At 56.4% G+C, this 22,111-nt stretch overlaps 1 protein-coding gene across 4 annotated transcripts in view; it reads left to right on the top strand.

Moving 5' to 3' along the window:
- The window catches only part of ITPK1 (inositol-tetrakisphosphate 1-kinase), a 167,217-nt gene that overhangs the window by 141,440 nt on the left and 3,666 nt on the right, over positions 1-22,111 (top strand). For 2 of the 4 annotated variants that reach the window (XM_059182949.1, XM_059182952.1), the window contains 6 exons: positions 7,774-7,872; positions 8,234-8,274; positions 11,774-11,939; positions 16,152-16,277; positions 17,528-17,595; positions 21,820-21,982. In XM_059182949.1, the coding sequence (XP_059038932.1) occupies positions 7,774-7,872; positions 8,234-8,274; positions 11,774-11,939; positions 16,152-16,277; positions 17,528-17,595; positions 21,820-21,982 (663 nt within the window). The remainder of the gene's footprint in view (positions 1-7,773; positions 7,873-8,233; positions 8,275-11,773; positions 11,940-16,151; positions 16,278-17,527; positions 17,596-21,819; positions 21,983-22,111) is intronic. The other 2 variants (XM_059182951.1, XM_059182950.1) reach the window with 1 other exon arrangement.

Here is a 22,111-nt window from a genome sequence, read left to right as displayed (position 1 = left end):
ACAAGCCAAGCCAGCGATGTAACACGCGTGTCTCTTGGCACATTCCCATGGTGTTGTCTCGCTGCTCAGGACCACGCAGCAGGCTCCTGGCCACCTGGGTCCCCTCCCTGGTCTGTCTCCTGCTTCTCCCCTCTGCCCGGCCCTGACACCTGGGTGTTGTTCACTCCCGGGACCCTGCCCATTGCAGAGGCTTCAGACCATTGCAGCCCCTGTGTCCCCCAGGGACTGCTGCTGCCCCTGGGTCTTTTTTTGGGGAGATACCATCTGGGTGAAGAAATTAAACCTGATCAAGAGAATGGGAGCTGAGGCAGGGTCCCTCAGCTGTCCCAGCCTTCGCTGCCCACCCCCCTCAAGTACCCTGCTGGGGCCCCTCTCAGCCACTCGAGGACGGCCTGCTCTTGCTCTGCCGGCACCACATGGGGAGCACGGGAAAGCAAGTGCAGCACCTGAGACGCTCCAGGAAGCTGGATGTGACCAGTAGCTACTATGCAGCATCTGCCTGTCCTCCCGCAGGTGTCCCCAGCCGGCCTGGCCGCTGCGCGGCCCCCCAACCACCCTCCAGGGAGACACCGCTCCCATTTTCCAGATGGGGAAATTAAGGCCCAGCAGAATTTGGTCACTTGCCAAAGATTACAGCTGATGAGTAATTTACCCCCAGTTCAGAGTCAGGCTCCAGAGTGCTCTCTCTCTGTCCCCCACCCCTAGCTTTTCCCTTGTCTCCACCTGTTTGTCTTTGGCTTTTTGTCTTCTGGGGAGCTCTCCAGAAGCTGCCTCCAGCCAGGTAAGGGCGTGGCCACCTGGCAGAGTGGGGTGGGGTGTGGCTCGAGACGCCTGGGTTCTCCGCCTTGGCCTAACTGGTATGTGGCCGTGAACTCTTCTGCATCTTTCTTTGGATGTGTGGACGCGTGGTGGACGCGTGGTGCGGTGGGGACTTGTGCATCTCCGAGGGCCCCCAGCTTCCTGTTCCGTGATGGGGGCAGGCAGAGAGGAAAGACGGGGGCAGAGTTCCAGTTTCCCAGGGGCTAAGATTTCAGCTCTTCACAGAACACAACCCACCATCCAACTAAAAAAAGCCTCTTTCCAACTCCCATCCAGAAATAAAGACGGTAGATAAATAAGCAACAGTGGCCTTTTCCTGGGAACCAGAAATAGCTTCCCGGGCTCCCAGTGCTGACTTGGAGCAAGAGTCTTCCTTCTGTCTGTCTCTGGGGCAACGAGCTGCAGGCGATGTTGCGGGTTTCCCACGGCGAGCCCCTGCGGTCGTCGCTCCTGCGGCCGGGCCGGTGTGTCGGCTGCCACCGAGGCACTGGCTCTGATGTGTGGGGACCCAGGCGGCCTTGGTGTCTGAGAGCTAGACGGCTGTCCGCATCTTCCTCTCGGGCTGGGGCCAGGTTGCACAGAGGCAGCAGCACGGCCCTAAGCAGAGCCTTGGCATGGGCTGTCCCCTCTGCTGAGAGCACGTGGACCCCACCTGTGTCGCCTCTGCCCCCTGCCCCCCATTTTGCCTTGTCTTTGTTCAGCAAGATGCTCCCTGCCCTCCCTCCCTACTTTGTGGTCCCCACCAGCACTTTCCAGCTGTGCGTTTTACTTGCCAGGGGTGTACTGTTGGGAACGCGAGCTCTGTGAGGGCAGGCTGTGTCTGGGTGAGCTGCTGTATCTTTGGCTCCTAGCATTTAGTCGAGCCTTAACCTTTTTTTTTTTTTTTTTTTTTTGCCATTGGTGGTGAATGGTTATTGAAACCAAAAGCAGTTGTTTCTAATTTACTGTGATTTCACAGACATGCAGGATGGTTTTGGTTCCAAGTAGCCAGAAAGTTGTTCAGGAAATTAAGACACTCATGGTCCACTGGCCCCGAGGCCAGAGTGGGGCAGCCTGGGGCACGGGGCAGCTGTGGTCTCCTGAGGGACCGGGGTCCCTTCCCGCCTCTGCTGTGCAGGCTTGGGACTGCCTTCGCCCACGGCTGGCCTCTTGGGGGGAGCTGAGCTTCAGCTGCGGGTCCTTCCTGGCAGGGTGCTGGGGCCAGTCCCCATCCCGGCCCCCTCCCCGGAGAGTGGGGGAGGCAGCTGGTAGTGCCTGCTGCTTGCGGTGTGGTCAGCAGGCTCTGGGCAAGGAGGAAGGAGCAAGACGGTGACCGCGTGCGCCTGCCCCTCTTCCTTGGCGCGCTTGGCTCTTTGCCGCCATGGCTCTGCGTTGGGCCCGGCCTCAACCAAAGCCTGGGATTTCAAAAGGTGGGAATGTCTGGCCAATTGCTAGATGTGGTCCATTCACTGGAAATGTCTCGTCTCTGCTTCTCACTGGGACCCCGAGTGTCTCTGGGGGGAAGCACTCGCTGCAGGCGATGTTGCGGGTTTCCCACGGGGAGCGGTCCTCTTGCACCTTGGCCGGGCGTGGGGCGAGGGGCGGGACTCTGCAGGGCTTGAAGGAGACGCTGTACAGGGAGCATTTGCTCAGCCCAGTGCCTGCAGAGAGCCAGTACTTGGGGGAAGACAGCTGTGGCTGCTGGGGGATTTTTTTCCTTTCTTTTTTCTTCTTTTTTTTTTTTGGAGAGAAAACTTCTTTTATTTAACTCCAGAATGTAATCTCTAAGAATTTCCAAATATTTTGTAAGTTTATTAGTAACACTTCATGTGGGTGAGTAAAGACATTTCAAGGTAATTCCAAAATCACAACTCTGAACACGGACTCCTGTTCAGGTATTATAGTGGCCTCTGCAACAAGGGGACGGCCACTTCAGCCTGTCTGGTTTGGTGAGGTTATTGTCGAGAAGCTCCGTAGATTCATCCCTGCTGGTTCTTAGGAAGCACAAGCTAGACAGTCCATTTAAGTTCTTTATGTTGTTTCTTCCTCAAGACAATATCCTCAAGTTTTTTAAGCCATTGAGGTTGGCAATTTTTTCAATGCAGTTTGTAGGCAGTGAAAGCTTCTCGAAATTAGCAAGTGTGGACAAGGAGGCATCCATCTTCTCTATAGGGGGAATCTGAGCATAAAGCTTAATCTCTTTGGCTTCTGACTGGTTTTCTCTTCCCATCTGGTTAGAGCTTCTTTGATTGTTCTTGCTTTTGCCATTCTGGCCGTTGCTACAGTCACTGCTCTGGTTGCTACGACCCGCCCTCTTTCTTTTTCAAAAAGTTGATGTAATCCATATGCCATAAAATCCACCTTTTTGAAGTACACATACAGTTCAGTAGCTTTGACTCTATTCCCAAAATTACGCAACCAACACCACTAAGTCCAGAACATTTTCATCACCCCATAAAGAAATGTCCCCATCTGTAGTCCGTCCCGCCCCCCCACGCCCACTCTTGCCCTGTGCCCCCATGCCCCTGCCCCTGGTAACCAGTCTCCTTTCTGTTTCTCTGGATTTGCCCATTCTGGACATCTCGTATGAGTGAAGTCATATGGCGTTTGTGACTGGCTTCCTTCCCTTCTCTCAGCATGCTGTTTTCAAGGTCACTTTGTAGCGTATGTCATTCCTTTTTCTGGCTGAAGGATGCTCTGTTGAACAGGCACATCACATTTCATTTATCCACTCGTCAGGGGATGGACACTTGGATTGTTGCCTTTTTCGGCTCTTACGAATGATGCTGCCACGGACACTCCTGGGCAGGTTTTTGTGTGGACATACGTTTCCATTCCTTTGATTGTAGAACCAGGAGGGAATGACCATGACTGTAACTCTGTGCTTAACTGTTTGAGTTGCTGCCAGACTGTTTCCCAAAGCAGGGCACCCTTTTACTTTCTCGCCAGCAGTGTCCGCACTTGTTCCTTTGTGTCCTTTTGCTCATAGCCATTCTCAGTAGATATGAAATAATATCTCATTGTGGTTTTGATACGCTTTTTCCTGGTGGCTAGTGACGTTGAGCATCTTTTCACGTGCACTTGGGCCATTTGTAGGTCTTACTTTGAGAACTGTCTATTCAAATCCTTTGCCCAGGGACGCCTGGGTGGCCCGGTCAGGTTAAGCATCTGCCTTCAGCTCAGGTCATGATCCCAGGGTCCTGAGATCGAGTCCTGCATCGGCAGGGAGCCTGCTTCTCCCTCTGCCTGCTGCTCCCCCCTTTGTGCATTCAGGATCTCTCTCTGACAAGTAATTAAATAAAATCTTTAAAACAAAACCACAGAAAACCCAAATCGTTTGCCCATTTTAAAATTTGGTTTGTCTTTTTATTGTCTGTTAATAGTTCTTTATACGTTTTGGATACTAAACCCTTATCAGATGTATGATTTGCAAATATTTCCCCCCATTCTGTGGGTTGTCTTTTCACTTTCTTGACAACAGTGTCCCCTGAAGCACAAAAGTTTTTAATTTTGATGATATCAGATTTATCTATTTTTAGTTTGGTAGTTTATGCTTTTAGTGTCTAAGAAACCATTACCTGACCCGAGGTCATGAGGATTTGCACCTGTGTTCTCCTCTAAGCATTCTACTCTTTTAGATCTTATAATTAGATCACGATCCATTTTGAATCAATTCTTGTGTATGGTGTGAGGTAGGGTTCCAGCTTCATTCTTTTGCATGTGGATATCCAGTTTTCCTATAACCATTTGTTGAAAAGACTGCTATTCCCCCCTTAAATTGTATTGGCACATAGGGGACAGTCAGTTGACCCCAGATGGATGGGTTTGTTTCTGGTCCCTCCATTCTAACCCACTGAGCTGTACGTCTGTTCTGTACCAATACCATACTGCATGATTACTCACACTGGGAAGTGTGAGTCTTCCAACTGCGTTCTTTTTCAGTATTTCAAGATTGGCCATCCTGGATCCTTGCAGTTTTATATGAATTCAAGGATTAACTTGTCAGTTCCCACTAGAAGAAAGCTGGGATTTTATGGGGATTGCATTGATTCTAAAGATCAGTGTGGGAATGCTGCCAACTATATTGTCTTATTCATGAGCATGGGGTGTCTTTCTGTCTATTGAGATCTTCTTGAATGTGTTTCAGCAGTCTTTTGTAGTTTTCAACATTTAGGTCTTTGTTAAATTTACTTCTTGTGTTTTTATTTTTTTAAGACTACTGTAAATAGAATTATTTTCTTAATTTCATATTCAAATTATTCATGGCTAGCATATAGAAATATGATTGTGTGTGTGTGTGTGTGTGTGTGTGTGTGTGTTTGTGTATTGATCTTCTCTTTTGCAGTCTTACTGAACTTACTCATCTTAATAGGTTTTGGGTTTTTGTGTGTGTGGCTTCCTTGGGATTTTCTATGTGCAGGACCATGTCCCTGCACGTGGAGGCAGTTTTACTTCTCTTTCCAGCCTGAATGCTTTTTATTTCCTTCTCCCTCCTAGTGACCCTGGCTAGGACCTCCAGGGCGGTGTTGAGTACGAGTGGCAAGAACAGACATCCTTATCTTGTTCCGATCTCAGGGGAAGGCGTCCAGTCTTTCACCCCACTGCACCATGTTTCCGTGGATGCTGCTTCATCAGATTGAAGAGATTTCCTTGTATTTCTGGTTTGTGGTGTGCTTTTATTCCGAAGGGCACTGAATTTGTCAGATGCTTTTTCTGAGTCTGTAGAGATGATCCTCTCAGTAAAAGCTTTGTCCTTTATTGTGTTAATACGAAGTGGGCCCTTTTACCTCCCAGGGAGCAGCTGCCCAGGTCTGAGCCTCCCCAGGTACACCGCATACTCAGCGTGTAACTCTGAGTGGGGGACTTGGTATGTAAACTGGGGGTGGCTGTTCTCTTATGGGGCTCCTATGAGGGGCCTTGAGTTGCTCTGTAGACGGGCTTGTCTGGCACGTGTGAAGAGCGCGCGGCTGTGATGGGTGACATGTGAAAGTGTGGATGGGCTCGGGTGGGCGGGGGCACCGCTGGGGGCAGTGCAAGGCTGATAATCTAAAGCCTGACTGATGCCCATGCTCTGACAAGTCCGCTGGTGGGGAGTCTGGAAGTTCTCACCGGAGGTGGCTCGCTGGGCTCCACTGGGCTCTGAGTCTTGCTGCGGGAGGGGATGGGCCGTGGATGAGGCCCAGGTGAGCGCAGGTCGGCTGCAGAAGCCTCCAGTGTGTGCAGGCGTTGCCTTTCAGGTTCTGTCGGGGCCAAGCGTCCGCCAAGCGTCCGCAGCAGCAACCTTCCCTACCCGGGCCCCGCGTCCCGCTGGGGGTGTGGAAATGGGCCTTGGGTAGGTAGTGGCTACCGCTGAGAGCCTCCCCACCCCGATTTCCCTGACTTCTCTTTTCCTGGCCTGCCCTTCAACCTGGCTCCTCGTCCTGCCTCTGTCGTTGACCGTCCTTGTGACTTGGGGCAGACTGCCGGTCGGGGCCTGTTGGGGTCTCTGTCCACAGAGACGCTGGCACAGCAGTTTGAGGATTGAACGAAGGCTCTGTTGGAGGATCAGCAGCACGGTCTGCTGGGGATCAGCAGACACCGCCCCCGACCACCCTCCCGTAGTCCCCCAGAAGCCCCGCAGCCCCGACGTCTGCAAGCCCTTCTGCGTCTGTATTATGGAGTTTGGGTTTTACAGGTGGGTGTGGGGAGAGAGAGAAACATTTTCAACCTGCCCTGTGTAATTCTTGGCATTCGTTTTTATGAGCTATACGAGGCTGGATCTTACCTTGGTTTAATGTACTGACCTTCAAGCCAGCCAAGTAGCTCAAAGTTCCTGGAGACAAGCCACAGCGCTTCTTTACTTACGGTTTGTTTTCCAAGGTTTAGGGGAGGAGGGCCTCTCACTAACCCTCGGCCTTTCCTGGCCCCTGTGCTCAGAAGTACAGGGCAGTCCCCCCTCCTGAGGAGCTGTCGGTCTGATCTGAGAAGGGGCCAAAACAAGGAGCAGTGATAACAAACCAGTAATGTGAGCTCGCCGGCGGGAGGGAACATCAGAATACATTTGGTTATTCCGCAAATCACCTCTTTGGCCATAACTCGGTGCGTGGCGCCAGGAGCATCCCGATAGCCAGAGCAGACTCCACTCCCAAAGCTTTTCAGAAAAACCAGTCATGCTGAGAACCCACTGGAGGGGCGCCCCATGAGACTGGGGCCTCAGGGAAGCCAGGGTGTGAGAAGGTGTTGGCAACCGGGCAGGGCTGGGGCTGGAGTGTGTCTGGAGGAGGCTGGAGAAGGCCCTGAGCGCGCTTGAGAGAAAGGGAGGGAAGGAAGGAAGGAGTCTGCCGGCCAGACCCAGCAGGCAGCGGTGGATGAGAGTGTCCCTGAAGGTAGCCAGAGGGCAAGGGTCCTGTGTCCCCAGGCTCAGGAATGCTCATGTAGCCGGGAGCACACACCTCGGCTGGCTCCTCCCAGGGTTCTGCAGACCTGAGAGCAGGTGCACGCCTAGGCAACAGCACAACGCCAGACATGGTGGGAGCCAAGCCCGCGGCGGCCCTCCTACGGTCACCGTGGAGCCCAGAAGGCCTGTGTAGGAGAAGCCTTCACCAAACCAGAAAACGGTCATAGTTCATTGCATGAGGGTTTGGGCAGCCGAACAGCATCCGGTGGTGAAGTCCTGTGCTCGTGAAGGCTTGGCCCCGGGAACAGCCCCGTCTCTGGGTACACGTGGTTCTTTTCTTTGGTCTTCGGGTTTGATACTCACCGTACGTTGGTTCTGTAATTACGGCAATGTTAACAGAAAACATAATTAACATGCCGCTGTTACTGTCAGCATGTGTGTGTGCGCGCACGTGCGTGTGCGTGCCTTCACTGCGGAGTTGGGGGCGTCTGCTCGGGAGAACGGGGAGAGGGTGTCCCCAGGGAGGTGGGTCTGTCACAGGGAGTGGGCCGGGGGGCTCATGGGTGGCCTGCTGACGTGGGCTTCTTCTCTGTCCGCAGATGACAGGATCTGCTCGCCACCCTTCATGGAGCTCACGAGCCTGAGTGGAGACGACACCATGAGGCTCCTGGAGCAGAACGGCCTGGCCTTCCCCTTCAGTGCGTGTCCCCCACCCAACCCCTGACCTGGGCACCCCTGGGCAGACTCGGTGGGCCGTGGACTGGGTGGGGGCTGTCCGTGGCTCCCCGGGATGCACGAGGGCCTTGGCTGCCAGGAAGGGCTGAGCCCCGCGTCCTGCCTACACAGGGGAGAGGGGTGCGCAGGCGGCATGGGCTGTCTGGGCCACCCTGAGTGCAGATGCTGGCCGCCGTTGAGCCGGCGTGTCTCCCCAGCTCCCCCTGCCCCTTATCCCCACGGGCTGCAGGGGTTTTGAGAATTTCACCCCGTGTCTGCCAGGTCAGGCTTTGTGGAGAAATCACCTCACTGATTTCTCTCTGCTTTTCTCTCCCTGCTCTGTAGTTTGCAAAACCAGAGTGGCGCATGGCACCAACTCTCATGAGGTAAGTGGAGCTCTGACTCCCCTCTCCCCGCATTTCTCCCTCCCCACCCCTGCCCCGCTCCTCCTTCCAGCTCCCAGTATCTCCCTGGGAGCCTGCACCCCTGCTGCTCCTGTCCTGCTGTGGCTTCATACATTGTCACCAGCTTCTGCCCCGTGCCTGTCGTGTCCCCAAGGATGGAAGGCGTGTGCCAGGGGTCTGCCTGCCACCCCTGAGCCCTTGTGGATCTCCAATTTGACCTGTCCAGGTTTGCGACCTCTGGCTTGTCAGTGTCACTCGCTGCCTGGGTGCCCGCCCTGTGCCAGGCACTGCCCTGGGCCCCTCTGCGTGCTGTGAACTGGAAGGAGGCTCTCACCGCCCCCACGGACCAGCTGGCCCGGCTATAGGAGGGCAGGAGAGGCACGGGCACCCCACATGCTCGTATGTGGCGACTCCTCCGCCCTCTCGGGCGTTCTTTGTGCCCCCGGCACGTTCCCAGCTCCCCCAGTGCCAGGGCACGAATGCACAAGATGGTGTTCTGCCTCAGTGGTAGAGCCCGAGTCCCCGAGATGCGCAGCCCCAGTGAGATGTGCCGAACCGTAAGCAGAGGCAGCCTGCTGGGGTAAGAGGACCAGATGGCCGGGCAAGGATGCCGTCAGGTCTTGGTCGCCCTTGCTGTCCTTGGAACCACAGCCAGGACATGCCCTCAGCTCCCCCCCCCCCCCCCCCGCCCCGCTCTCACCCCTGCCATGTGTTTTTCGTACCCTCATGGACACAGCCTGGCCTTGGGGCCTCCTTGTTAGGCACTTGGGAGGGTGCTCTGGGCAGCAGACACGTCACCCCTCTGGAGGGCCCTGTGGGGAAAGCCTGCCCTTGGGCCACCTCCCAGTCAGACATCGTCTCTAAAACCTTAGGACAAAACATGGGCAGTTCCATGGCAGTGCCCTATAGATTCCTGGGGCGCTCTTTATCCCCAGCCGGCGTTTGTGGGGAGACGTCCATGAGCAGATGGCCGTGTGATGGGAGCTGCAGGGCGGGGGCGTGCCTCTTCTCGGGGCAGGCATGTGGGGGCATCGGCTGGAAGTCACGGCCTGCTGCAAAGGCCAGCTGTCTCCTGGGGTTGCGGAGCCGTCTCTGTCTGGGCCCGCCTGGGCTCGGGGCCAGCGATGTCCTGCCTGCCAAGCGCTGGGAGGGAGCAGGAATGCTCGAGAGCAGCCAGCGTCCTGTCGCCAGAGCCCACGTTCCCTTCACTGGTACCAGCCAACGTTCCACCTGCCCCTGTCACTAGCTGGTCCCTCTGTGGGTCAGCGCCTTGCAGTTTTCTGAATGGAAGGGTGGCCGTCGTCCCTCTTAGCGTGGTTGGACCGCGCTGATGCAGAAGAGCTCAGCCGGCAGGAGATGAACCGCTTCTCTCTTCCTGAGAGAGTTCTGGAATCATGTAGACCTTGGAAGCAGGTCTGGCTCTGCGCATGGCCAGCTGTGTGATGTTAAGCAGATCCCCAGCCTCTCTGCATGTCTGTCTGCACTTGTGAGGGCGGCTGTGGAGAACAGGCTTGCAGCATGCGCTGCCATGGGCCTTGGCACGGAGCAGAGTGCCTTGGGTGCACTGGGAGGGAACTAGGTCCGGAGTGACCGCCAGGTCACTGCAGAATGATGGGGGATCCAGATCCAAGTGAGCCCCTCCGTGGCAGAAGTCTCAGCCCTCATGTATGGGGTCAGTGCGTTCCGGCGAGGCCTTCCTCTGTTAGTCTAGCTGTCAGAGTCTGGCTCCAAAATGTACACGTGTGCCTCCCTGTCTCCCCCGACCCACAGTGGGCTGCTTCGGGGGGGGCTCCTCTTCTCCTGAGTGAGGGGTTGGGAATGGGGCCTTCGGGATTGGAATCTGGAGGCCCCCAGGGAGTTTGTATGTGCCACGGGCCGCCCGCCTCTCGGGAGGCTTTCTGTCAGAGGGCTGCCCCCTCAGGTGCATGAGTCCAGAGGCTGGGGGACAAGGCTCCTCACCTGTTGCAAGGGTGCCTGGGGATGAGTGCAGCGAGGATGGAGGGGACAGCTCTGTGGACGTGGTTGGCTTGAAATAGGAAAGTGAGACTTTCTGATTAAGGTCCTTGCCTGTACCATGGTCTCCCTGAGCCCTGCCTCTGAGTCCCCCAGACCCAAGCTCAATGAAAACCAACTGGTTTGGGCAAACTACTCTCTTTTCATTGTACATTCACAGAGCTGTCTGTTTTGTTTTGTTTTTAAACCACTGCAAGCACACTGATGTGCTCAGAGTAGAATTACCACCGCTTCCCTGTTCTGTTAAACCACTGAGCCGGAAGCCAGAGCGCCCCTGAAGCGGTCCCGTGGTAGTTACTGCTGCTGGTTTACAAGTGGGGAAGACGGAGCATGCAGCAGGTTCCCCACCAGAGCCCCTGCGTTCTTTCCCTTCCTCGGCCCCTGGGGCGCGCGCATGTGCGTACACACACACACACACACACACACAGTGCGCACACGTTCCATTTCCCCATGTGACCAGGATCTCTACTTCTGCCCCATGCAGCTAAGCCCCAGGAATGTTGGGGTGGTGCTCGGGGACCATGGACGTCAGGGGCAGCAGCCAGTGCAGGCAGCCAGCTGTCCAGGCTCTGTCATTCCTGCCCTGAGTCCTGGGCATCTGGTGGCTCCTTCCTGGGGCCTGTGGGCTGCGAGGGATTAGCCGTGGCCCCAGCCCCGGCAGCTGACAGCCAACGCAGAGAGTTTTCTCCAGCTACCCCTCTGCTCTCCCTACTTTAGCGGCCTACCAGATCCTTCCAGGGCGGCACCTTTGTCCCCAGAGAGTCAGGGACTGGGAGCAGCATATTCTCATTCCTCAAGTATCCGTGTAGCTTACTCCGGGTGTCAGAGGCCAAGGCTGCATGCTGGGCAGACCCTGTCCCATACCGGGCTCTGTCGCTTTCCAACAAGCCACTGAGTTTCTTAGGGCCCCAGTTTCCTCATCTGTAAAAGGTGCACGAGAATAGTACCCCCCTCAGAGGTGCATTGTCAGGACAGCACCAGGTGACTCACACAAAGCAGTCAGAACAGGGCTGGGCGTGTCGTGAGTGCTCAACCAAAGGCAGCCCTTGTTGACGTACAGATTTTGACTCAGAGCCTCCCAACTCCCCATCCATGGCCTTCCTCTTCCTGCCTCACCTGGATCTTTGTGGAGGAACCTCTAAGGAGGTCATAAAGATTGAGTAATATACAATTCGGATGTCATTCCCTGGATTACAGTGTGAAAAGTGGAGTTGTGCAGTACACTGTCCGCTCAGCTGTACAGGGAGAGCCTGATGGTGCAGGGTTTCCAGACCGCACAGTAGGAGTGAATTGATTCCCAGGTGTTCTTGACTCTCACTCCATTCGTCCTGGCTTGAGATTCTTCCCAGAGTCCTCGGTTCACAGGGATGGTCCTTGGTGGCAGAGCTCTGGACCGGTGGCATGCCCCTGTGTCTAAGACTGAATAGGTGGTGGACTCTGACAGAGCCCTTGGCCCCTGTCTCCACAGATGGCCATCGTGTTCAACCAGGAGGGCCTGAGTGCCATCCAGCCGCCCTGTGTGGTCCAGAACTTCATCAACCACAATGCTGTCCTGTATAAGGTGTTTGTGGTGGGCGAGTCCTACACCGTGGTCCAGAGGCCCTCGCTGAAGAACTTCTCTGCGGGCATGTCAGGTAACCAGGTTTCCCGCTGTCTCGGGGCCCATCTGGGACAGGCATCAGCCGTCTGTCTCACAGCACTCCCCTCTGCTACCCTGTGTTATTTTGGAGGTCGGGGGCGGGGATGGGCCAATCTGAAGGTTGGAGTCGCGTGCATTGGGTGAGGAGGTCCTGGAGAACAAGGTGAAACCCCATTCCCACCAGGTCGTTGTAGGGGCTCCACCCATGCAAACCACTGTAGGCAGTTCCCGGAAGCGTCTGAAAGCTTTCTGCGCCCAGGGTGCTTCCTGGGGCCCCACGCAGTAAGGAGAGTCACGAGGAACATGCTGGAATGGATGATGGGCCCCTCAGGGAAGTGAGGGCTTGGGAAGGGGCCCCTCGTATTTTGAGGGCCAGAGTGCTGACTCCTTTATCAGGTCCCCTTTCTCCAAGTGGGGAAACACCGAGTTCTAGCCGCTTCTGCGGCCGCTGAAGTGACTGCGTGCACCCTAAGGAGTCCTGCGGTACTCCTCACTGTGGGACCTCCCGTGAGCACGGGTGGGCACAGTCACCCCCACCGGGCCCCACCTTGCAGGGGTAAGGATCGAGTCTGAGGGTTCCGGGTCCTGGATGTCCCTCGGGTGTCCCAGGGCGGCAGTGTCCGTGGGGTGCTGCCATCACTGCAGGCCGAGGGCTCCACGAGCTGGGCCTTTTTTTATCTGTTCTCCTGACACGAGGTGACCTTTGGCCCTTTCAAAAACAGACACTAAGATAGGGATTTGCTGGTGCTGGGGCTACTCAAAAGAATGTTCTGGGGGCCCTGAGGCATCTCTAAGGCAAGTTGTAGAAAGCTTTGGAACAGAGGGACAGCGTCTTGGAAATAAGCAGAGCCTTCTAAGAGGACCCCTCGGAGGACGTTTGACTGTCCTCATGTGGCTTGCTCCAGCACGCCGTGCATCCGTCTTTGTGAGGGAGACCCGCCATCGCCAGGTGTGCTGAAACACCGGGCTGTTCCGTCTTCGTCTGAGCCAACAGCCGTGTCTTCTTAAAGTCTCTCCTGCTGGGACTGCCTGTCACCACCCTCTCCTGGTGGCTTTAAGCCCCTCCTTTTGAGTGAAGTTCAGCTGTGCTCGTCTTCCCTTCTCCGCTGTTCTTCCCCAGACAGCTTCTTTCTTCCCAGTAACACAACACAGAGAGCAGATACTTGGTAAATGTGTGATTTTTCACTTCCTTCTGAGTGCAGGCAGCTTCCCCTTCCGGTGTGGGGCCCCAGGACTCAAGGCTGCATTGTCCGGGTTTGGGACATCCCATTGTCACGCTGGTCCCGGTCCCTACACACTGGGATGATAGAATGACCTGGAGGTGAGAGCACCATGGTCTGGGGACGTCTTTTTGCGTGTGATTATGTACCAGGAAGAGGCATTCTTATAAATTATGGGCTGGAAGAGACTTCTTTTTTTTAAGTAGGCTCTATGCCCAGCTTGGAGCCCAACTTGGGCCTTGAACTCATAACCTTGTGATGAAGACCTTGAGATCGAGAGTCGGATGCTTAAACAACTGAGCCACCCAGACTCCCCAAGAAACTAGTTTTTAAAAATCCTCTATTATTTTCCTCATTTAAAAAAAAAATGTGTGTTTGGAGTCTGTGGAAAATATATTAAATTTAGAGTGGTATACCTTATGTAGCTTCCTTTCTTTTTTCTTTCTTTCTTTCTCTTTGTATTTTTTTCCTTACGAAAATCCCTTCCCGTGCAGACACAAAGTATCCCTTTTGTTCCCTCCTTTCCTCCTGGTTGCAAAGTGCTGGGCGAGCTTCTGTCTCAGCCCCAGGAGCCCTTAGCAGCAGGCGACGGGCTCCAAGTCTGTGAGTCTCCTCCTGACCATTCCCAGCTTGCCAGTTTTCCAAAAATGTCGGCTGGGGCTAAGTCAATGAGTAGATAAGCACACAGAGCTGATGCCAAAATGATTATTGTGCTCAGACAAGCTGAGTAACTTCCAGCGTGTCTGTCTGTCCATGCCCAGAGCGGGTCTCCTGTCTGCAGCCTTTGCAGCTTTGTGCCAGGGAGCTGGTGTGGGCTTTGTCCTCTTGATGCGTGTTTTCTTCCCGGATCAGAAGCATAACTCGGCAGGAGCCCTTCAGGCTGGACCAGTGGAGCAGGGGGGCTCCTTCCATCCCACCATCCAGGCTTTCTGGTTCTCGTCCAGTACATCAGGCCTGCAGCTTCCTCGGTCCACACACGGAGCTGGGGACATCTTGAGTGGGATTCTTCAGGACACCGAGGGAGCTAGGGACACTAGCCTTCCCTCCATAATGACCGTGCTCTGTTGATTCTCAGATCTTGGTTTTTACCGGATGACCTCTCTGAAGTCAGGTGTGTCTTAGGGCCGGTGGCATCTTGGCACTTGCCTCGGCTGAAATGGCAGTCAGGTTCTTGCTGAGACGGTTGATGTTGGCCTGCCCCAGACGCATTCTCTGCCTGTGGTTCACTGTTGGGGCAGTTGCTCCCCCTCTCCACCTAGGGCCCGGATCCAGATGGGCACGTTTCTCTGCTCTCCCTTTTGCGTGGTAGGTTTACTCCTATTTCTTGACTGTGCGGACTGGCACCTTTATTCTGCTGTCCTTCCTGGGCCTTTTCCCCCATGGGGTCCATAAAAGAATGGCATCGCTTAGCACGTATTGCTGGGCTCAGCAGACTTTTTCTGCAAAGCGCCAGGTAGTAAGTTCGTCCAGCTCTGTTGTAATTATGTCCTGCTGCCCTTGGAGCAGGAACATGGCTGCAGACAAGACAGAAGCCTCTGGGCATGGCTGCGGCCCCACAAACTGTACTTACAGAGGCAGGCTGCCGGGCTCTGGTTCACTAACCTGTCAGCTCGAGCCTCTCCGTAGATGCCGTATTGCCTTGAATCTGCCGTGTGCCCAGCCCCATTGCCAGGTACTGATCCACGAGAGCCCGAGACAGTCAGCCAAGCATGCTGCCCCGATGGGCTCATATTCTGGCAGGAGAGAACACGCATGTGGAAAGAAAGAATGAAAAGAGTCATCATGGCACAGATGCAAGGCTCCAGAGAAGCAGTGGGGCCCTGGGCCGCCACTGGATTGGGGAGCCCCTGGGACAGGGCAGCCAGGGTGGGTCCCTCTGTGCAGCGGAAACATGGATGGGATCCTGAAGAACATCTGCCCCCACCCCCCAGCCTCCCCCGCAGCGCTGTGACCCATTCCCCCGGCCCAGAGACACGCATGAAGATGAGGCAGAGCAGAAGAGCAGGTGGCCGCTGCCCCTGATGGCCGGGTTACTGGAGCACTGGGGGAGTGAGCTGGCCATTTACTCTCTTCTTTTGAACCTTTTCTTCTCATCTGTAAATTGGGGGCCACGGCACTCCTTTTCCCCTCACTGTCTCTCCACCCCTGTGTGTCTCAGGACTGCTGTGGACATAGGCAGTGCCTGGGGCCCCAGATGCAGAGTGCCCCTGTGACCGGCATGCCTGGGCTTCGGCAGCTTCATCCTTAGAAGGACCTGGGTCTCTTAAAGCTCACCACGTCAAAGGATGTGTGACCCAGTCTGACCCATCTTGGCCTCCTGGTCTTCGGGGTCAGGGAGTGGCCAGAGGCTGCCCACATGCCCTGTGGCCCCTGTTTGGGCCAGGCACAGGTAGGAAGTGAGCAGAGGATGCCCCCCGTACCAGTCCTGAACAGTTGTCTGGCCTGAGCCCTCAGGTAGGAGGTAGCTAAGGGGAGAAGCAGTCTCCTGTGAAATGATCCACATGTGTGGTCGGTACTCCTGCCACAAGGAGCCGTTGGGTGGCACGGCCTGTCCAGTTCAGCAGCTGCTGGCTCCACCTTTCTGAGTGCCCAGCTTCTTGCCTTCCCAGCATAAACACTTGTGGTGATCCCTTGTGGCTCCGGTAGCTTCCTGGCCTCCCTGAACTTGGCTATGTCTGCCTGCTCTGTGTGACCCTTTCCCACGCCCCCCACACCCAGGCTTGGTCTGCCACCCCTGGGGACCCTTGGGGTGGGTGGGAGGCACCCTGAGTTTGGTAGGGTTGGGCCCGCTGGGCTGCAGGGTAAATAGGTAAGCCGTGCCTGCAGAAGGCCTGGACCCCCACTCCAGTTGCCCGAGCCGCACTCTGTCCCCTGGCCCACAGGCCTTGCCACCGCTCAGGGCTCACTCTTCTTGGCTGGCAGCGCCCAGAAGTAGAGATCAATGGGGTTGCCTGGCGCAAGTCCTGCAGGGTGTTTATTTTCCCCAGGCTCTTCCCCAGGACCATCTCTCGTGCCCCCCGTCTGGACTGGCTCTGGTCGGAGCGGCGGGAGGACTGTCGGGTACACCGGGGCGGCAAGGGGCCTGTGTGCCTCACTAGCGGGAAGGATGCCAGGTACATCTCAGCGCCTGCCTGCTTGGCCTCCGCCCGAATCACTTTCTCATGCATGATTGTTACAGCGTCGTAATCCTGGAGCTGGGGCGGGGGGTCCTTGGCGATCAGAGCAGGTGCCCCCTGCGGCCTGGTCCCCCCGCACTGTGGTGCTCAACCAAGGCCCTTCCTGTCTTGCGCTTAGGGCCCTGGGTCCCAGGGGTGATCAATGTGTCCTGGGGACGGGAGTCACCACGCCCCATCCTGGAGGGACTGAAGCAGAGGCCGCCGGGGCCCTGTAGGGGCTCATGGCCCAGGACATCCCCATGTCATTCTTGGTGGGGGGGCATGGGGTGGTGAAGCTCGCGGTTTTGTGATTCTTGCATTCCTGTGCCCATGCTTCTAAGTGCTCGAGAACGTGTGGCCGACCAGCCTCACTCCACGGGATGGATAGACTAACCAACTGCTTATTGCACTCATCACTCTTGGGATCGGTGTGCCCACCTGGGTGCCCCGGTGGGACTGAGGGTGTGCTGGGAGGCAGAGGTGGACCAGGAAGTATGGTGTGGGAGGAGGAGGAGGGTATTTCGGGGGTCTGTGCCAGCTTCCAAAGCTTCCAAAGCCAAACAGTAATCGTTCTGTGTACTTTCCTTGGATGGACCCTTCAGAAGCCCATGTTCTGATTTCCCGCTGCCCCGTGTGTAGTCGGGAAGCAGGAGAACCTTTATGTTCTAAACACGCATGTGCCAAGCGGCTGCGTGGGCATATTTCTCAAGTGCTGCGCTGAGAAAGAGTCCCATGGGCGGATACCGGGAGGGGCTGGGACTACGGGATTAAATGGCATTTACTGAACCTCTTGACTTCAGGCCTTTGATGCTCCCGGTACACTGCGTTTCCCACTCGCTCAGCCCCCGCACCATCCCCTAAGCCCCCTTTCTAGTGCCCTGTCCATAAGACACACTAGACACACTCTGGAATGGGCGGGCCGTAGGTGTTGGGAAACGCGGACAGGATACAGTAAGGTGGTAGCCGAGGTAGGCTCGCTAAGACCATTATTTTTGTATGGGGAACGGGAGCCCTGCGTGGACGTGTTTCCGGTCATGGTGCCCTGTCTCCTTGGCGTGGGGGTGCCCGGCTCACGGGGGCCCCAGGTTGGCTGCTGCTGAGGCCACCCGAGACTGTGGCTGGGGGGGTGCTGCCCCCTGCTGTCAGGTGCTGGAGTCACGTCCCCGCCTTGAGCTAACGCCTGCTCCTTCTTGTCTTTGCTTTTTCAGACCGGGAGTCCATCTTCTTCAACAGTCACAACGTGTCCAAGCCGGAGTCCTCGTCGGTCCTGACCGCGGTATGTTCCTTCCGCTGTGGCGGCCTTCCCTCCTAACATGGGGTGGGGGGTGCCCCTGGCAGTGGGGCTGAGGGCTGAGCTCCAGCAGAGCAGGGAGTGGGGACCAGAGAGCCCCTTTCTTGGCTTGCTGCGGGCCATCACAGCCACACCCGCGGACTTCTGGGCTACTCCCGAGGGAAGATTTTCTAACTTTTCTCCCAGAGTGAGGATCTCCCCACCCACCTCCCAAGTCACGGGGAATTTGAAGCCCTGTTTTCTAATCTTTTTTCCTGATTTATAAAAGGGGGTAGGAGGCAGCATCACACCCGTTTTCCTTTCTCTTTCCTTGTCCACGTGAATCCAGTAAGCGTTTGTTAAGGGCCTGCTAGTACCTCGGTGGGGGCGGGGGTGGCAGTTCCCCGCTGGCAGAACTTGGGCGAGTTCCGTGAACATTGTGGCGGGTCAGGCACTGTCCGAGGTGCCCCACAGCGTCACAGCTGGGCCTCGCCACAGCCTCGCGGGAGCCGGGCAGACAGCTCCGTTTTCTGAAGTGGGGAGGCTCGTGATCAGGAGGGTTGAGTGGCTTCTCCAAACTCACAGGGCTGTTCCTTCAGGGGCCACACTGGCTTACGACCCCAGAGTGGTCTGTTCCGAAGCTGGGTGTCTTGGGAATTTAGGACTTATTCCCTCACTGTACCTGCAGCCAGAGTTAGAAATTTGTCCTGGGGCAGCTGCTTCCATCCCTCTCAAGTCCAGCGGGCTAGCAGTCTCCGCTGCCCCTTGCCCCTGACCTTAGAGCCCTGGGCTGGGTCTCCTGAGTCATGGGTGTGCTGGCTAATCTGGGAGGATTTGCCTGGGTCTTCCTCCCTGTCCTAGGCTGTTCTCACCAGCAGCATCCACAGTCGGCCCCTGCCCCAGGCCTACTCCCCTCCTTCCTGTGCTGGGGGCGCGCACGGGCCCATTCCATCTTGCCTCCCCCCAGCCCAGGCCGCCTGTTCATTTCTTGTTTGTGTCTGGTTCCTCTGAGGAGCCAGCCGTGTGCTGAGGGTTTGACGGAGCACAGGCGTGGACGGGGACCTGGAGGGAGCACCGGTGTCCCTCAAGATGTTGATAGATGTTCCTGGGCCAGGAACAAGTGCCATGGTCAAGGAAGCTTGGAGAAGAGTCAGATTTTAAACAGAACCTCTTGGTGCCTGGCTGTGTGCACTGTAAGATGTAAGAAGCTGTTTTGTGCCAGAAAAGCTTTGCCAGTCGTCTAACCTTCAGAGACTCTAGACTGACGCAGTCCGCAGGGCTTCTTCCCTGAGAGGCTCTCAGTCCTTGAGTGGCCAGGGACTCGCGGTTGGGGAGGGGGATGGCATTCCACAGACTTCCTGGGACGCGATCCCTACCTGTCCCGTGTGGCTCTGGCGGCCCCGGGGGCTGCTCACTGATGCCCAAGGGTCCCAGGTAACGTTCTTAGATAATTACCTGCCTGCTGCTCGGCCCGTTTCTTCATCTGTGAAATGGGAAAGCTTAGGGAGACTTCGGGGCCTCCTCTCTACCTATAGGATGTGCCCCCACCTCCTCCTTCCCCTGCGGGAGGCCCCCAGGACCGACATCACATGAAACAAGACAAGGGCACACACTTAGCCGTACCCTTTCTGTGGGAGATGAGAGCCCCTCCTGCCTTCCTCCCTCCCAGCCGGAGTCCCTCTAGTCCCCCTCAGGGCCTCGTGCAGGGGGCCGCGCAGGGGGCCGTGGCCTAGCCTTGAAGCCTCCCTCCTCCTGTGGAGGCTGCTGAAGCTGAACCCCACCCACACCTAACTGGCGGGCCCCCACACACCAGCGTCTAGGGGACGGGTCAAGAGCGCAGACCCTGGTGAGATGGACTCCAGGGGGTTTCAGACGTGTGGCCCGGGAGGCCTGTTGCCTTGCTGAGCCTGTCTCCCCCTCCTGCCCTGCAGGGTGGTCAGGGGATGCGGGGAGTTGTGGACGCAGAGGACGGTGACCTCCGTCGCCTCCCCATTTCCCAGAGGGTCATCGTCGCCTTTGCGATGACAACCCGGGATCTCTGTGCCTTTGTCTTGTCCTAGGGTGGCTGTTGAGTTTAAGATCATCAAACAGCCTCGGAAGGATTTCTGAGATGCCTTAGCTGAGCTGAGAAAGTGCTTTTCTGAGCAATGTGTTAGGAGACGTGGTAGAGGGCAGCAGAGCCCCTCGCTGGCCCGCCTGGGTGCCGGCTCTTGGCTCCCGCGTCCCCGGTGCCTGTGATTCTATTACCCCATTTCTTGGGGCGAGAAAACCAGACTCCGAAGGGTACAGGACAGCTCAGAGCCTGCAGAGGGATATGGGCGGTGCTGAGGCGTCTGTCTGGCTCTCTCTGACTTGGGGAGGACCCTGTGCCACTGATCCAGTGGCCGAGCGGCCGGGCTGGGCTAAGCCGCTGGCTGGCAGGAGTGACCTCGAGGTGGGTCCTGGCTTGGGCAGGGGCTCAGTGACAAGGGCTTGTCAAAGCCAGGCTGGCACTGCTCCTTAGGAGGTGTTTCCTCTGCGAGGACACCGAGGCAGCAGGGTCATGGGCCCGGGGGCCCTGCAGATTGTGCAGAGCTGGTGGCTGTGGTTTTCACGGGGGACCACTGATGGTGCCCTGGTGTAGGCTCCTTGCTCTGTGTGTGTCTGGAAGTTCCCTATCAGCCATTCTAGCTACTTGTGCTGGGGGAAGGACCATCTGTGCCAGGGTCTGTCCTCAGCCCTCCTGACTCAGCTTATTATTATTATTTTTTAATGGAGTGAAATTCACATAACATACAATGTAGCCATTTTCTTTTTTCTCTTTTTTTTTTCTAAAGATTTTTATTTATTTATTTGACAGAGATCACAAGTAGGCAGAGAGGCAGGCAGAGAGAGCAAGGAGGAAGCAAGCTCCCAGCTGAGCAGAGAGCCCGATGCGGGGCTCAATTCCAGAACCCTGGGATTCTGACCTGAGCCGAAGGCAGAGGCTTAACCCACTGAGCCACCCAGGCGCCCCGCAATGTAGTCATTTTCAAGGGAACAGTCCAGGGACATTTAGTCATTCACCGTGTTGTGTAGTCCTCTCCTTCTACCGTGTTCTAAAACATTTTCACCACCTCTGAAGAAAACTCTGTATCCGTTCAGCACTCACCCCGCCTTCCCGGGGGGGAGCACTCACCCCGCCTTCCCTCTTCCTCCCAGCCCCTGGCAGCCACGAATCTGTTTTTCATCTCAATGAACTTGCCTATTCCGGACCTTTCATAACAGGGTCCTACAATGTGTGACCGATGGTGTTTGGCTTTTTCCGCTTGGCCTGACGTTTTCAGGGTTCGCCCATGCTGTGCCATTGTGTAGCTGAATAATGTTCCGTCATGTGGAAACCAGATTGTGTGTCTGTCCTTGCGTTGATGGACACTTGGATGGTTTCCACCTTTAGCTGTCGTGAACAGCGCTGTGACGCTGGCAGACACGAGTGCCCGTCCTCAGGTTGGTGGGTGCATACGCAGGAGAGGCACTGCTGGTCACCTGGTAATTCTGTGTCAGGGTCTGACCCAGCTTCACTTTGAGTCTGATGGGCCTGCCACCCTTCTCCCCCTCTGGCCCCTGAGCCCCACAGCCGCCAGGACTCAGGACTCTGGTATTTATGGGGCATCTCCTGTAACCTTCCGCTGACGGACTTAGAGGCGTCACAGGCCCTCCCTGCCCTAAAATGCAGGTGTGCATCCCCTCATGGCCAGGCCCATACTGTTCCCACCACATCAGCGACCAGCAGAGGAAAGAGGCCTTTTTGGTCCCATTTGCACATGAGCAAACTGAGGCACGGTGAGGCCGAGTACTTTTCCCTGGGACCCCAGGGCTAGGGCTTCAAATCCCTGTCCTCCTGATCCCAAACCCTTTCCAAGGTGGCCCTTCCAGGGGCCAAGCTGGAGCCTATGAAAATCCACGTGTCTGTCCCCGGCTGGCTGGAACTAGAGCAGACCAGCCTTGTGGGGCCGTCCGTCTGGGTTGTTACAGGAACTAAAGGGGTAATGCATACTAGACACTTAATACCTGCCCAGTTGTCTGTGGGACTCGGGGAGTGGCCGTGGGAGTGCTGCTCACCAGGGGTCTGTCCTGCCCCCTTCCAGAGGGGAAGGCCAGGATTTGGGGCACCTGAGTGGGGTCTCTGTGTGTGGTATGGTGTTGCACCACCCCACCTGTGGTCTGACTTGACTTCTGTGTGTGTGTCTGTGTGCGTGTGTGTGCGCACAGCTGGATAAGATCGAGGGCGTGTTCGAGAGGCCGAGCGACGAGGTCATCCGGGAGCTGTCCCGGGCCCTTCGGCAGGCGCTGGGTGTGTCACTCTTCGGGATTGACATCATCATCAACAACCAGACGGGGCAGCACGCGGTCATCGACATCAATGCCTTCCCAGGTGAGCGGCGGAGCCAGGAACCGCCTTCGTCAGTCTGTAGACCCGTGTCCTCAGATGCTGGCACAGGCGGGTCAGGTTGACCAGTCCCTCCCTCCCCGTCGGTGGGGCCTGGGGTCAGCACGATCCCGC

This window comes from Mustela lutreola, chromosome 7 (assembly GCF_030435805.1).
Source record: "Mustela lutreola isolate mMusLut2 chromosome 7, mMusLut2.pri, whole genome shotgun sequence".
Lineage (NCBI taxonomy): Eukaryota > Metazoa > Chordata > Mammalia > Carnivora > Mustelidae > Mustela > Mustela lutreola.
The sequence above is the reverse complement of the archived record's forward strand: the minus strand, read 5'-3'. Positions and strand labels throughout refer to the sequence as shown.